This window comes from Pleurodeles waltl, chromosome 7 (assembly GCF_031143425.1).
Source record: "Pleurodeles waltl isolate 20211129_DDA chromosome 7, aPleWal1.hap1.20221129, whole genome shotgun sequence".
Taxonomy (NCBI): Eukaryota; Metazoa; Chordata; class Amphibia; order Caudata; family Salamandridae; genus Pleurodeles; species Pleurodeles waltl.
Window position 1 is genome coordinate 493108557 of NC_090446.1, and position 14325 is coordinate 493122881.

The 14325-nt window shown below is 39.7% G+C and overlaps 1 protein-coding gene across 2 annotated transcripts in view; it reads right to left on the reverse strand.

The window, feature by feature from the left end:
• Positions 1–2203: 2203 nt before the first annotated feature.
• Positions 2204–14325, reverse strand: part of TRIM72 (tripartite motif containing 72) — a 96739-nt gene continuing 84617 nt past the window's right edge. The window contains exons 4-7 of one of the 2 annotated variants that reach the window (XM_069244147.1): positions 11173–11403; positions 10666–10688; positions 6464–6582; positions 2204–3568 (exon numbers count right to left, since the gene is read on the reverse strand). In XM_069244147.1, coding sequence (XP_069100248.1) covers positions 3006–3568; positions 6464–6582; positions 10666–10688; positions 11173–11403 — 936 coding nt within the window. In that variant the 3' untranslated portion in view covers positions 2204–3005. The remainder of the gene's footprint in view (positions 3569–6463; positions 6583–10665; positions 10689–11172; positions 11404–14325) is intronic. The other variant, XM_069244148.1, reaches the window with a different exon arrangement.

Sequence of the window (14325 nt, forward strand, 5' to 3'; positions counted from 1 at the left end):
GTAATCAGCAGATGGGACATCCGTCACATTCATGTTGGAGTAACCCCCTCTGCCAAACCCCAAATCAGGCCCTTAAAGTGGCAGACTTTTGCACATTTAGTCGAGGCTTTGTGAATGCAGAACTGTTGAATATATTAGGAGCCAAGCTCTCTTGGTATTACAATTGACAATGTAACCGTTTCGCCTTCCCTCCATGCTCACACAGTAAAATGTTGGACTCCCATAGAGGATGTGTAGGTACTTGTCTGCCAGATTATTTCCTTAAGTCCATTCAGTATACTTAAAATAAACTGAAGCTTCTGTAAAATATGTAGAGAAATATAGTGAGAAAAATTAACTAATGGCCAAGTTTATAGTTTAACAGCTGCATTATAGCCTATGGCACTTGTAATATGTGGGTTGGGATATCCACCATGTTGTGACAGAATGTACCATCCGCCAAACTTTATGTTAGGCCCTAAGTGGTTCTCTACACAGAAAATCGCTAATTAAAAAAAATGGTTCTTTTTGTGATCAACAGGTGTTGAATTGAGAGATATATTTTAAACACCTACACAAAGTGAGTTAAATCTACTACAAACATTACCAAACCCACATTAATGTAGCTGAAGTGCAATGCTCATGGTTTACCAGTGCATTCACCCAAGGAAAAAAAAGATAATTGGTAAAACTCTGATTATTTGTATACAAGTTTTGATTATAAATTGAAGTCATATTTTGGTGAAACACCCCGAGTTAAAACTTCACTATGGCATATATTTTTACAATAGAGTTTGAGGAAATGTATTCTTCTTTGGAACTATGGGTGTTTGCATTTAGGGGAAATATCTAGAAAAAACAATTGATCAATCAGGTGTTTGGGAGATGCTCCCTTTAAAGGTTTATCAAAGTTGTGATTTTTTTCTCAGTAAGACGTTACCTTTAAGTTCTATCTTTCTTTACACTGTCCTGAACTGCATGTGAGATTTTTCAAGACTGTTTTCTCATTTTTTAAATGTATTCTTAAGTCGATTATTTTTCGTTGCATGTTTGAGTCTCATTGCCTGTTCATTTATTTAACTGGCATTAACATTTGTTGGAAAAAGGAACATAATATAGCCTTAGAACCCGCCGTAGCGGGCTCTACCGGCTATTAAAGGCCCGCTCCCCGCGTTAAATGCCTGAGCTGAAGGCGAGGGCATTTAACAAAGGAGAGGGACTTGAATAGCTGGTAGAGCCCGCTACGGCGGGTTCTAAGGCTATTAGAACATTCTGCCACACAGGGCAGAATGTTCTATTAAAAAAAAAATGTTCACGGAGCCCGAGGGGATTAAAATCCCCTCGGGCTCCGTGAGGCTTTGTTCACAGCTCTTGCTGTGAACAAAGCGAATATTGGAATGTTGGCGCTGCGGGCTTTTACCAGCCAGTAAAAGCCCGCAGCACTCCATTGTTTTCAATGGAGCCTCCAGCATTCCAATGTTCTAATTACTATTATTGTCCTATGTATTGGATGAATATTTTTAAAACCAGATGTTCAGCCCCACCAACCTCCAACCCAAGGATTCATGGGTTTGTGATGGCTTGACGTGAAAGAAGGCACGTGAATAATCAGAGCTCCGGGTTTAAACACCATCATTTAGAAATGGATTAGTGAAGCCAGATGATGTCCCCAGAAGCATCAGAAAATTTGGGTAAAAATGATGGAATAGCGGGATGAAGTCGTGAGCCACTGGAATAGCCTCAAATGAGACACTGGGTGAAACTGTGAGGTTAACCTTGTATGCTTGAGAAACTGGGAAAGCCTGTGCCAAATAATGGTTTATGTTTACATGTTATTGCCTTTCATTATATGTATTGACATAAACAAAAAATGCTAATTAAAAGAATTTAGAAAATGAAAAGATTTAGATGTCAGTTCCATTTGTACTGATAACTGAGAAAAAGAGGTGGAGCTAGCTGCAAGAAGAGTCTTTGATTTAGTGGGCAGGAGAACCATTGGATCTAAACCGCTTAAGGGATCTGCTTTTAAGGTGACTTGCTGTAAATAAAAGACTCTGTGGTTCGTTTTGAAGTTTGCCCCTAAAAGATGATATTTAGAAACAAAGAACCCCGCCACCTTGTAACATAGGTAGCCTCAAGATGAGTTACAGAGTGCAGGCAAAAAGGAGATCTGATTAGTTGGGCTCCATTTCCTCATTAGACAAAACAGGAGGCAGCGAGACGCTTTATTTATTTATGTATTTATTTAGTGTATTTGCCTCCAATACAAAAACAAACAACAGCAGTTCATAGAACAGAGTGATATAGTAGTTAAATAAAACTCATACTGACGTGTCGTGATATGCAATAATTGTGACAGCTGTGTTTGGACATTTCAGTGCTCGGTTATAACCAGCATTTTCACTTATAAGGTATTGCAGCACATCAAAAGGTTCAGGAAAAGAAAAAAACAAAAAGGGATTGGAGAAACAGGCATCACAACTTAAAAGCACAATCAAAAGCAATCGATCAAATTATGCCTTTGAAAGTTAAAACATTTAGAAACGTAAATAAAAAACTTTGATTTCAGAAAAATGACGCCATAAACAGGGATTTCCCTGAGAAGAAGACAAAAGGAAAATGTAAGATGACTGACTACTGGAGCCTGGAGCTTTGAGTATTATTCACCAAAGGCAAAAGCTCCACAGTGATACATTGGCATAAAGATGTCCCTAAAAAGTGTTGTGGGTCAGCATGTAATTGCCCTCTAAATGCTATATTTGACATTGGACTGGAGAATTTGAGAGTTCAACACTAAATTAATAACATTTCCACAACATACATTTCAGGATTACTTTTATTTGTGTACTTATTGGCAGATCTTGACATCACCAGGGCACAGACTGAAAACAGAGTGACTAGAGAAGAAGAAGCTGAAAGGAAGAAGAAAAGAGAAAGATGACACAAACGAAATTAATTTAAGTAAAAGCAAAAACGAAGATTAGGTGAGAGAAAGCAGAAGAAATTAGAAAAAAGGGGGGTCTTCACTAATCCGAGCCTGGAAAGAAGATCTTCAGGGGCTGGCTGTTTTTGCCCTTGTCATGCCAGCAAACATCAAAGAAAGGGTACAGCTTGCCAGAGAACTTCTCATGAAACGTGTAGAGAGGGCGTAGGTTGTCCTCATCGTCAGCATTGTAGAAGGCCACCACTCCATCGCTGAAGCTGAGATAGATGCCGATCTTCTCTGGCTTCTCTTCAACCCGCAGCTGCCGGGGCTCCTTCTGTTCTAGGTAGGCCTCATACACCTTACCGTCCTTGAACCCCATGAGCCAGAAACCGTTAGAGGGGCTGGCATGCAGCCTGCCCTTGCGGTTGGCTGTCTCCGAGATCACTCCCACGCTCCAGCGGGGTTTATCAGCTACCACCACCTCCCAGTAATGTTCGCCGCTATCAAAACTCTCCCTGGTCACCAGGCAGTTAGATTTATCAAACCGACAAGGCTCATCTGACACTGACTGCTTGTGGTCGGTACATTCCACAGACCGCCCGTCCTCTGAGACCACAAGGTTCTGCTGCGCTGTCTCGGGGTCTAAGGTCAAATTTTCCAGTGCTAAGAAAAAAGAAAAGACACATTAAAATAAGGAGTTTCTGTAGCAAGAAACGGAAGGGGTGGAGGTGCTGGGGTAAGGCTGCGGCTAAGGGGTGGGGTTGGAAGGGAAGCAGCTAGCCCAGTAATTATATACTAAAGCAGTCTAGAATGTTTGGTTTTCAGAAGTGGGGTTTAGGAAGTGAAAACCTGTTAGAACAAATGGTCTAAACTGTAAAAAAAAATAACATCAAATTATCATCTTTTTGAGAATAGACATCATGTCCATGAAGAACATTCATACAGAAGCTGAAAAACATAGATAATTCTGCTTTTAGCGAATTTCATTAAATTAAACATTGTGAATCAGGAAAACACATTTTGCGAATAGTTCAAACAGATATAAAATACGGAAATACACAAGCCTGCTATTCATCCTATGACTTGCACCTGTTTTTGTGAAACAGGTACCCTGTAGTTTCCATTATGTTAGTGAGTTTTGTGAGCACTGTAGAGATCAATGAGATCAAACTCCCTTAGAACCTAATTTTTATTCATTCAGTGTAGCAAAATCAAGTGACCCCTGCGAAGCCATTCTGGAAACTGTGGAACCCAGTGGCAACTACCATACCACAGAAAAATAACTTATTTCCCAACTGCTGTTAGTCACTCATAGCTCAATACATTGAGGCACATTACTGGAACTTTTTCTGAATGCATCGAACTGGATTGGTGCTGGTTTTAGTGGACTATAGTTGATTATGCAAATACATAATCCACGCATATGACATGCCTCCTTCATAAAAATCATTTTGAACGGTACTCAAGACGACCACCAGCAAACGTTGAGCTTGGAATCTGCATCAAGAGACCGATGGGCCTGATTTATAGAGGACTTTTGAAACATAACATTTTACAACTCACATAGGCCTTTCTATGAGTCACAAAACATTTTCAGAGTTGAAAAGAGCTTTTGTGATCATTTCGAAATCACAAGTATGAAGGGATGTGGAGGGTACGTCCATCTCCTATTTCGGAATCGGACAAGTGTGTATCAATGGTTTGCCACTGGAATTGCTATTACAAACCACTGGTCAGCTCCCAACCTCCAAGTTGGGATAGTAATTGACTGAAAGCTTCCCCTTCGGAAATCATGTCAGTGGCATGGGTGGAGGAGCAGGCAGAGGTGCAAAGAACAGTACCTGCCCTCTCCAAGGCTTCTCAATGTCTTTCTAAAGGGGCAACATTTCTTTTATCAGCACAATGGAATGTAGCAATTGTTTGTGACCACAATTGGATCTCAAACCACTGATCTGTTACCAGCTCCAAGTTGATGTGGTAACTTATTTGAGAAGGGGAAGCTCTTTCTTTGTGAAAGATTGGCCCTTGTGAATTGTGATAGGTGGCTTCAGGAGAGCGGGCAGTCATCCAGGGAACCAATTCTTGCTTTTCTCTTTTTTTCTAATTCAAGTAGCACCTGTCCCTCTAAGGGACATGGTTTGCTTCTAAAAATGTTGACAAGTTGGAAATTCGAGAGCAGGGACAGGGGACTGCTGTCCCCCGCAGGCCTCCTTCTTCGTGATCACAGCCATTCAAAAAGGCTCACAACATGTGAGATTCCTCATTATTATTATTCATGAGTCAGGAGGTTTTGGACCCTCAATAAATATAAGTTTTGGGATGTAACTAATTAGTGCTTTAGTTGCATCGCAAAATTATGAGCAGGGAACAAAACTTCAGTGCTCATTGTACCTATTTGCAACCTACACAATGTTACATCAGGTTCTAAAAGTAGCAGCACTAATTTTATGTTTTGCATCCAACCTTGCTGACAAATGATCAGTTGCTGTATACTGAAGAAAGGTTGTGTCTAAAACCCAAGTCTTGTGTTATTGTTGTTAACTTCTTACTGAACTTTGCCAAGTAAAAAGCATAGTAAAAATATGACCTGGATACTGCAATTGAGAAAAAACAAGTCATATTGGAAATAGGTCACATTGGCCCATATGCATGAAACTTTCATTTTGCATTTCCTAAATAGCGACTCCCATGAAATTGCTATTTAGGAAATACAAATTAAAATGACCGAATGTTGCGATTTCCGAATAGTGATTACTATGGAGACGCAACTGCTAATAGGACATCGCAAATTTGGAAATGCAAAGCAATAGTGATTCAGTCTGTTAAGAAATGCTAAATAGCTTCATACATGTGGCTCATTGTGCCTTCCGGTGTTTCTTCTTGATGAAAGGGAACATCAGAAACAAGTATTCTTTGGAGATGTATTGGGCCAGAAGCAAAGACAGTTTTCCAATATAGGTATAAACTCATAAGTGGGTTTGTTAATCTGCTGGCATAGAACCTCTGCTAGCATACTGAATTTAGTACTCTAGCAAACCACCAGTACACCGATTTTCCTCTGTATTAAGATTTTTAGAGGCAGAACTCCTATATTTGGAGCAATTTTCAGATAGGTGTATTTGAGGGTGGCACTGGAAATAAACATCCCTACGTTTCATGGTGGGGGTGACAGAAGGGGTTTCTCCACAGGATACTTGCATCTAAACAAAAAAATATGTTTCGCACATTTCTGCAAAATGTACTGAAGAGACCCTTCCAGCCTATGGACTATCACAAGAGTTAGTTTAGTGGATGAAGTTTTTGCATGGATTTCTACAATTTGCATAGATTTACTTGTGTATTGTGAATGTTTATGATTTTATAGAAAGTTTAACATTTACATAAATCGTAGGCAGGAGTATATGACTGGAAGATTTTAGGCTTTCATTTGCATATTAAGGATCCAGCCTCATTCTTCTTAGCTTACACATACATTTCTGTAGCCTCCCTAAAATCACTATTGTCTTACAGTTTTCAGACACAAATTCATTCATCCAACCATATTCTTTAGATACTAACGTGGCATCAAGGAGCGGTACATCTTCCTCCACACCTGGAACTTGAAGTCATCTGAAATGATTGGCAACTGGATGTCAAGGCGTCCCAAAGGGGGTGATTCCCCTAGGACTTTATTCAACCTGCAAAAAAGAAAATACATTAGTGCAAAGGTTCAGATTTGTCTTACTATTTTGTTAAGATGCTGTTTTTTTTTTTTCTACTTGTCAGCCATTTTTTCCTAACCACCTTAACTAAGGGAATTTTAAAACGTGTCCTAGCAGCATATATTTTTATGATAGTAGCATTTACATGTTCATATGGACATGGGACATGGTGTTCCAAACGTATGCGTCTATATTATTAGGACCTATTGCATTTTATCAGTCTAGTTGGATTTCGCCCAAAACCTCACATCTTCCCAATCTACATATCTGATCAAACTCTTTGCCGTAGAATTTTGCTTCCATTTTCTGGCTCTTTCTGAGCATTTTTCCTACAAGAATTCATTGTATGCATCAAAGAAATATTGTATGTATCAAATGCACACAGAAAGTAAGCATTTATACACTTAAAAACATTAAGATTCCTAGTTTAATTGTAGTGATCAGTTCAGATAAAATGGTATAAATGAAAAGAAAATGGAAGGCCAATTTAGAGTTTGGTGAAGATGGTACTCTGTCGCCAAAATGTTTTTCTACTTGACTGATTTAAAGGTGGATGGTCCTCTAAGTTTATACTAATAGGGAAAAAATTACTGTGTTGGTGTAAACCTTCCCCTGACGGTAGAGTGTAGGAGCAGTTAAGGTAAATCATCTGACCATCTATCCTATTAAGAGTGGATGATTGGATGACTTTCTTTTACTGTTCATCATCATCAGTTATATCCTGGTGGTGAGGGACATTTAAAAAAAGAAACGTGACCCTCCCCTCGTCACCATGGAAAAGAATTGCCATGTTGTGGGGTGGGAGGTGGGTCCTTAGCTTTTTATTTTTCAAAAAAAGGCTCTTGGTTTGGGAGTTTGCTTTGGAAATAAAATAAACATTTTGGAAACATTTGAGGGCCGCCTGTGATGTTTGACGGATATGTTAAAAAGTTTTCTACATTGACAAAAACAATTACAGCAGTTCCTGGCAATTTAAAGCGATGTCCGTGAGCAAGTGGACATCTCTAAATCTGGTGGGTGAAGAAAAGGCAGGGTGGCAGACATAAAGTCCTTCCCTAACCTGTCTACCTTTACTCTGCCCTTCAAACCCCAAATCAGGCCTTCCTATCTATGTTTCTATAAAAAAATTTAAGTTATTAAGGTATTGCAGTTTGGAATGAGTTGGAAGTTAAATTTAACACTTTATAAAATACAGCTGAGGCTTAACATTTTGTTCAGAAACCTCTACTTTATAGTTTTAATGAAATTTTTAAAAGAAGCAAACCTTTCACACGTGACTTGTACAAAAAACGAATAAAAGTTGCTTTGCATTTTAATGTGAGTATGATCATTGTAAAGGTATTACCAATTTCCATTATAATCAAATGTATTCATTTATTCACTTGGGTATTTTATTACATGGCAAATCTCATCATTCTGTAATTTTGGAGCACTAGAAAATACAGAACACAAGGGAGCAAAGCATATACAATAAATATTGAGCATTTAGATAGTGTAAATGTAGTTTGGAAGCAACAGAGAGAATATTAGAATAGAATAATAAGCCCTAACTAGGAAGAAACTTGTGAAAGTGAACCTTACTGTGATTGGGTGACAGCATATGTTGTTGAGTCAACCAGGACCGTTAAATAGCCCTGAATTGTGCCATACACTGGATCTTAGATAAGATAACTAAGAGTCAAGACTTCAGACAGAGCTGTACAGTCAGAGCTCTGAGGTCGTGCCTGTCAGGACCAGGACTCTGTCACTGATCTCCACAATGTTGGGAACATGTTTAAAGGGTCTTCTGAACCCTACTGTGTCTTGCTTTGAGAAAAAAAGGTGGTCTGTACCTCAATGGTAAGAAACCAAGGTCAAGCTGCAACACATTGATGTGAAGTGTCAACTCAAAGTAGAACTAACCTCACAAGTCATGAAGCTCAAAGTCCAATGGTCTGGTCAGAAGATGTGCCATACACAACATTTTGAGGTAACAGTATCTACTGAGCTTGCTCCTGTGCCTTGCCACTGGGCCAATTCAAGTAGCACCTCCTGACTCGAGGGTCTATGAATGTCAGCTACGTGGTTATGCTCGCTACATCATAATGAAACTACATGGTAATTCAATTGTGCTAACTTAAGCATGCATCATCATGTTGAAGTTTAGAGGAAAACAACAATTTACATAGAATCCTACATCGGCAAATGCTCATGAATGTCCCACCGGGCCTCACTCATACAGTATTTGGCCTTTACATAGAACCACTGGCGCATAATCTAAGTTTGATCTGTTGCTTTCTGCAACTTCCACATCTGACTCTGCCCATAAAAGAACGCCAGGCACCTTTGAAAAGCATTCAAAACCGGCGGTTCTTCCGCCTTACTGCTTAATTTCCAGAGCCACTAAAATATTTAACCTTCCTCAGTTACAGACATAAATACATGTGACTCAATCGTGCCACGTAACGACTCTAGTATCTTTCAATTTCATCATCATCACAGTACTGCAAAACCATCACAACATCATTGGCTCGTCAGCATATTGGATAACACTCCAATGTGTTGTCCCTAGACGGTAAAGTCCTTCTTAGAGCTTGTACATAAATCTCAGAAAATACCTCCCTAACTTTGGTTTTAATGACCCCCTTCTCAACACCTTTACCCAGAAGTATCATAGCTTTCAAGTACATTGGAAGACCTGGAGATTGGAGAGACTACATGATCATCGCCCAACAAGCTAGCATTATGGCCTAATGAATGAATACCTAGTTAGACTCACAGCAAGATCATGGGTCCGTGGGGTGTTGATCATGAAGCATGTAGGTGCAAGAATGTGTTTGGTATCATATCGCCTATGTAGGTGAACAGAACTTCAAATTTGTTTTGTTCAAAACGTCTTGGAGTTTGGCAAGTGCAAAACACCTGCACAGTGGAAGAAGCCAAATTATAGAGCCTTCAACAGTACAGCCTCCCCAACTTCTATAATCATTTGAAATAACTTATATGCTTTGACTAACTGAGGGCTCCCACTCTCTGGGGGGGCTATATGATACTGATTCTTATGGTTAGCTTTGTCAGATATTTCTTAAAAAACGATGACACCCCTCATCCATGCTAGGTAGCCAGCTACATCTTTGGGGTTGCTACTTTGTCAACACCAACTTTGTGCAAGACGATTCATCAGAATTCTTGGAGTCTTTTGTTTATGAAGGTAAAGGGAAGGACGTCTCACATGCAAGTGCTAAAAATGCATTGTTAGCTAAAAAAACAGTATTAAAATGCTCTTTGCTGTCCCATCGTAGGCAAAGTTAAAAACAAAGGAGGAGTGAGTGAGAAATCGATAATATAAAGATACATTACACACTATCCTATTGAGCTAAGCATGTTTCAGCCCCTACATGGCACTAAATGCACCCTGAGGCATTCTTCAGGATTGTAAAACTCTTTCTATACATTGGCTATTCTAATAACCCTTCACTAAGTGAAATTAGAAAGATGGACTGAACCTTGATTACAGTCAATGTATTTCTCTGGAATCCTAGAGCAAACATATAAACACAACAACAAGGTTAAATAATTCAGTAGTCAAACACCAAATATATCAGTGCAAGCACTGACAATTCCACATGCCTGCTGGAGATCTCTAAGTATGGCGGGAGGACCTCCCCCAATGCGGACCAGTGCGGATGGTGGAGTATATTTCTTCATTCACCTGCCAGACTGAGAGACTGGCTGCCATGCCATAAATAATGGCATTATTTTTTAATGAAAGAATAACACTAACTTAACAGTGATCTTTTTTTCTTTTTTTGTGCACAACCTTCTCATAGTTTGTTTCCACATAAACCTATAATTTCTATTAGAGAAAACCGATCAAGCTCAATCAAGCTACCTTTGAAATGTCAGAAACAATAAGGAAGCACTGGTTAATGAACTGCAGTGCAGTACTCATTACTCTGGGTGAACCTCAGTAATTCGTATCTTAAAAGTTTGTGACCTCCATCAGTGAAGAAGGATTGACAGTTGAGGTCAGACAGTTCCAATCGAGAGTGGATAGTATAGAAGAACACTGTACTGTACCTGTTCGCAACCAGGCAATATTTCTGTGAGAACAAAAAGAAGAAAAGGGAAAATGAGTAAATCTGATGTGCTGATTTCACAAGAAAAATACTGTCTTAGAGACAGATTTCATACATTCAAAGACATGAAGAGCAAGCTACAGAACACAGGGTAGATGATCAACCAGAAGTGGTCAGAAAAGAATCAGTCTCAGAGACACGCAAAAGTACGTATAACTTTCAACAGCACACTACCAATCGAACGCTAGTACAGCTTGGGTAGTGTTAGTAACATGCACGGCTTAACTTGGAAATCCTTGCAGTGCAGGGGAAGGGTCAGTTACATGTCAGCTAAGCCTGACATGTACCAGACAATCACCATGGTGAATGGCCATTTAAAGCTACCAGTGTGTCACAACATTATCCAGTTTTCCAGTAGGCTGGACAACCTCTACATAGGACAAAACATGGATCAAGAACAATGAAAATGGACATTGTCCCACTCCTCCCCTCAGATATACTGCCGTACCCTGAGGAATTCAGTCTGCGCCTCTCCTTCCACTTCGTTCAGCACTCCCTCCATTTGCTTCAGCTGCTCCAGGTAGCGTGACATGGTCTTGCGTTCCTCCAGCAGTGCGGACGAGGCTGCGCGTTGCACCTTCTCTGCCTCCTGGCCCAGTGATGACTCCATGACGTTCAAGTAGGCTCGCATCATGTTCAACTGCTCACGCACATTCGCCTTGAACTTTTCTACTGTGTCCTGAGGAAGATAGGAGAAGGAGAAGACAAAGGGAGTGATGTATCAGTTAATGGCAACCATTTCATGGTGTTGTTTGCCATGCAATGACAACAGGATGAAAAAGTTCATTACCACGGGTGGACAAAGAGCTCTACGAGTCATAATTCATACATTGTGGCAGAAGCCTAGCTCATAAGCTGGATGTCAGAAATAAATGACTACAGGCTTACCTCTCAATTAAAAACTTTAGTGAAAACATAGTTATATTAAATTTTTGAGTAATACTAAGTCATGGGATCACACATTCAGAAACACTGGTGTAAATGTACATTCATGAGGTGATTAATTAAGATTGAGGATCTATCCTTCAAGATAGAAACTCATCATATTATAAGCATGGGAGTATTGTGTGCCTAGAAACAGACCTGCCAACACACACGTGCCACAGTGTGTCACATGATTATGGCTCCCTTCATACGGTCACCTGGTGAGGAGCCAAAATCACACAGTGGCAGGGAAAACAAACTGGAAACCACTGAACAAAGTGGCTTTCTGGCTTGTCTTGGAGGCTGTAAGTAGCCAATGTCCAATGAAGGGTGTGAAAACACCCTGGGACATCGTCGACAACCTCAGCAACCCTTTTGCTTTCTTCTGGGAGTGCGTGGGGGAATTGGTGGTGGGCAGGGTGCCTCTTAGGTAGCTCTCTGCACGAATTTCCAACCGTCCCAAAGCCCCACACCCCTCATCATGCAGTCAAATGTATTTATAAGTTGACAGGTCTGTAGAGATCGACCCTAAGAGTGTTTTGTCTGAAATTATCCTGAAAGATTTGTTTGCCGATATGGCAAAGACAAACAACTGACAAGAAGCTTGTTCATCTGCACATTTATGGAACTATATCAATTTGTTTCTGCTACGTTTCAATTTTTATTTGTGATGCTCCCTTTCCAAAAATATTTGTTCGTTTACATATGGAAAACAAAATTGCTGTAGCACAGTGCTGGTCAACAGTGATATACAAGTAAGTTATACACAGGCCCCAAAAACATCCTATAAAGAAGCTCTGTTGTCAGCCACACAGTTGAGTTATAGTAAAAAAGTATGCCTTTTAATAAAAACGTTCTGCATTGTGTGAAAGTTCCAAATCCTGCCTATGAGGCTGATGCAGATTACTATCTGAACGGGGAAAGAGTTTCTGCAAAGTGATTCCATTAATCTACTCCAAGAATACGGTAGGGTGACCTCCACCTAGAAGCAGAGAGGTAGCTACAGCCTTCAGAGGTCTGCTTTTATGGGAAACCGCATGCATTCCCTGCAAAACACCATGGGACATGAAAGGGAAAGGAAGTAAAGCAAATTTGGGAGTGCTCTGGTTGTCCTCTGTGGTCAGCATCCATCCTCCATCTTGCAACCGCCATACTTTCAAAGAAATCAAAGTTTGCAATCAACCAAGGGTAACCCTATCAAAAGGTGCAACACTAGAAATTGCAAAACATATATCTACGTACACATTCTGTTGCTTTCCAAACAATATTGCAAAAATGATGCACTCAGCATTGGCAAACATTTTAAACAGAAAAAATGAATATGAAGGCACCACTTAGGCGTCAAGCTACTAGACTTAAGGAGGAATCTCCTTTGAGGGTAGTTATTGCGTCCCTAAATCTATAAAATGCTATCAGCTGTCACAGCCCTTTGCAGAAAAGGGTAAAGCTGGATACCCTCTCAGGACTACAAGGGAAGGATATCCATGCACTCTTTTATCATATCATGTTAAACTAAATGGTATCCCCAGAGAGCACCAATATGCAGTCTGTGTTCCTCAGGATCATGAGCCGCACAAACCTATGCCAATAGGCATACATACATGTCAACTTTCAGGGACAAGGAACAAACGGAGCAAATGATACCCCTGCAGTGTGTAAACCTTGAAAAAAACACAATCACTGAAGTAAATCAATGTTTCCAAATAGTTAACATCAAATATTGGGCGAAGAGAATTGAAATTGGTAACCAGTACGTAGAAGCTGTAGTATGTGTGTCTAAAATGTGCAACAATCTATGCATACGAGTTAAAAAAACATTGGCCCTATTCACAAGGTATGTTCACACATGTCCATTCACTCATGTGTACATTTACTCTCATTTCCAGCTGCATAGTTACATCTTGGTGCAGATTTATACATCTTTACACCCTCAGGTTTGTGGTTGGAGGCTGAATTTATGAATGAAAACTTATGACTACTAACCTTTCACATTTTCACATTTAAGTTAATTATTCATTTTTTAAAATGAGCAAATATTTGATTTAATTTGACTTTTTAACGCCCCAAACTATTTTATATATATTTAATTTGAAAGTTGAACTCGTTTAATGTATTAATACTTACTTTAGGGTGTTATGTTAAGCCCCAGCCTCCATTATTTTCTATGGGGTTGAGTTGCAATACCTGTGAATGACCATGTGTTGCACTTGAGTTAGTCAAAGTCTAAGATCGATTACATTTAAAACTGTTTTGAGACCTTTTTGGCTGTGGAATTGGGCCTTATGTTTCTAGTGTAGTTCAGTTCATATGGGATATGTAATGTTTACTTGCATCATCTTGCCCAAATGGACTACTATACTGGATAAAAAAATATTTGATAACTTAGGGCCTGATTTAGAATTTGACGGACGGGTTACTCTGTCACCATGGTGACGGATATCCTGCTGCCAAAATCTAAATCCCATAGGATAAAATGGAATTTCGATTTTGGCGGACGGGATGTCTGTCACCGTTGTGACAGAGTAACCCAAATGTTCAGAGTTAAAAGGTTTGGCAATCCTACATGTGATTTATGTACTTCTTACAGAATTGCAGGTACTAAATTGCAGTGCCTCTGGGCACTAGTCCCAAGAAAAATAGTGGAGGGACTAATTAGCATATTTAATTCAGAATGACA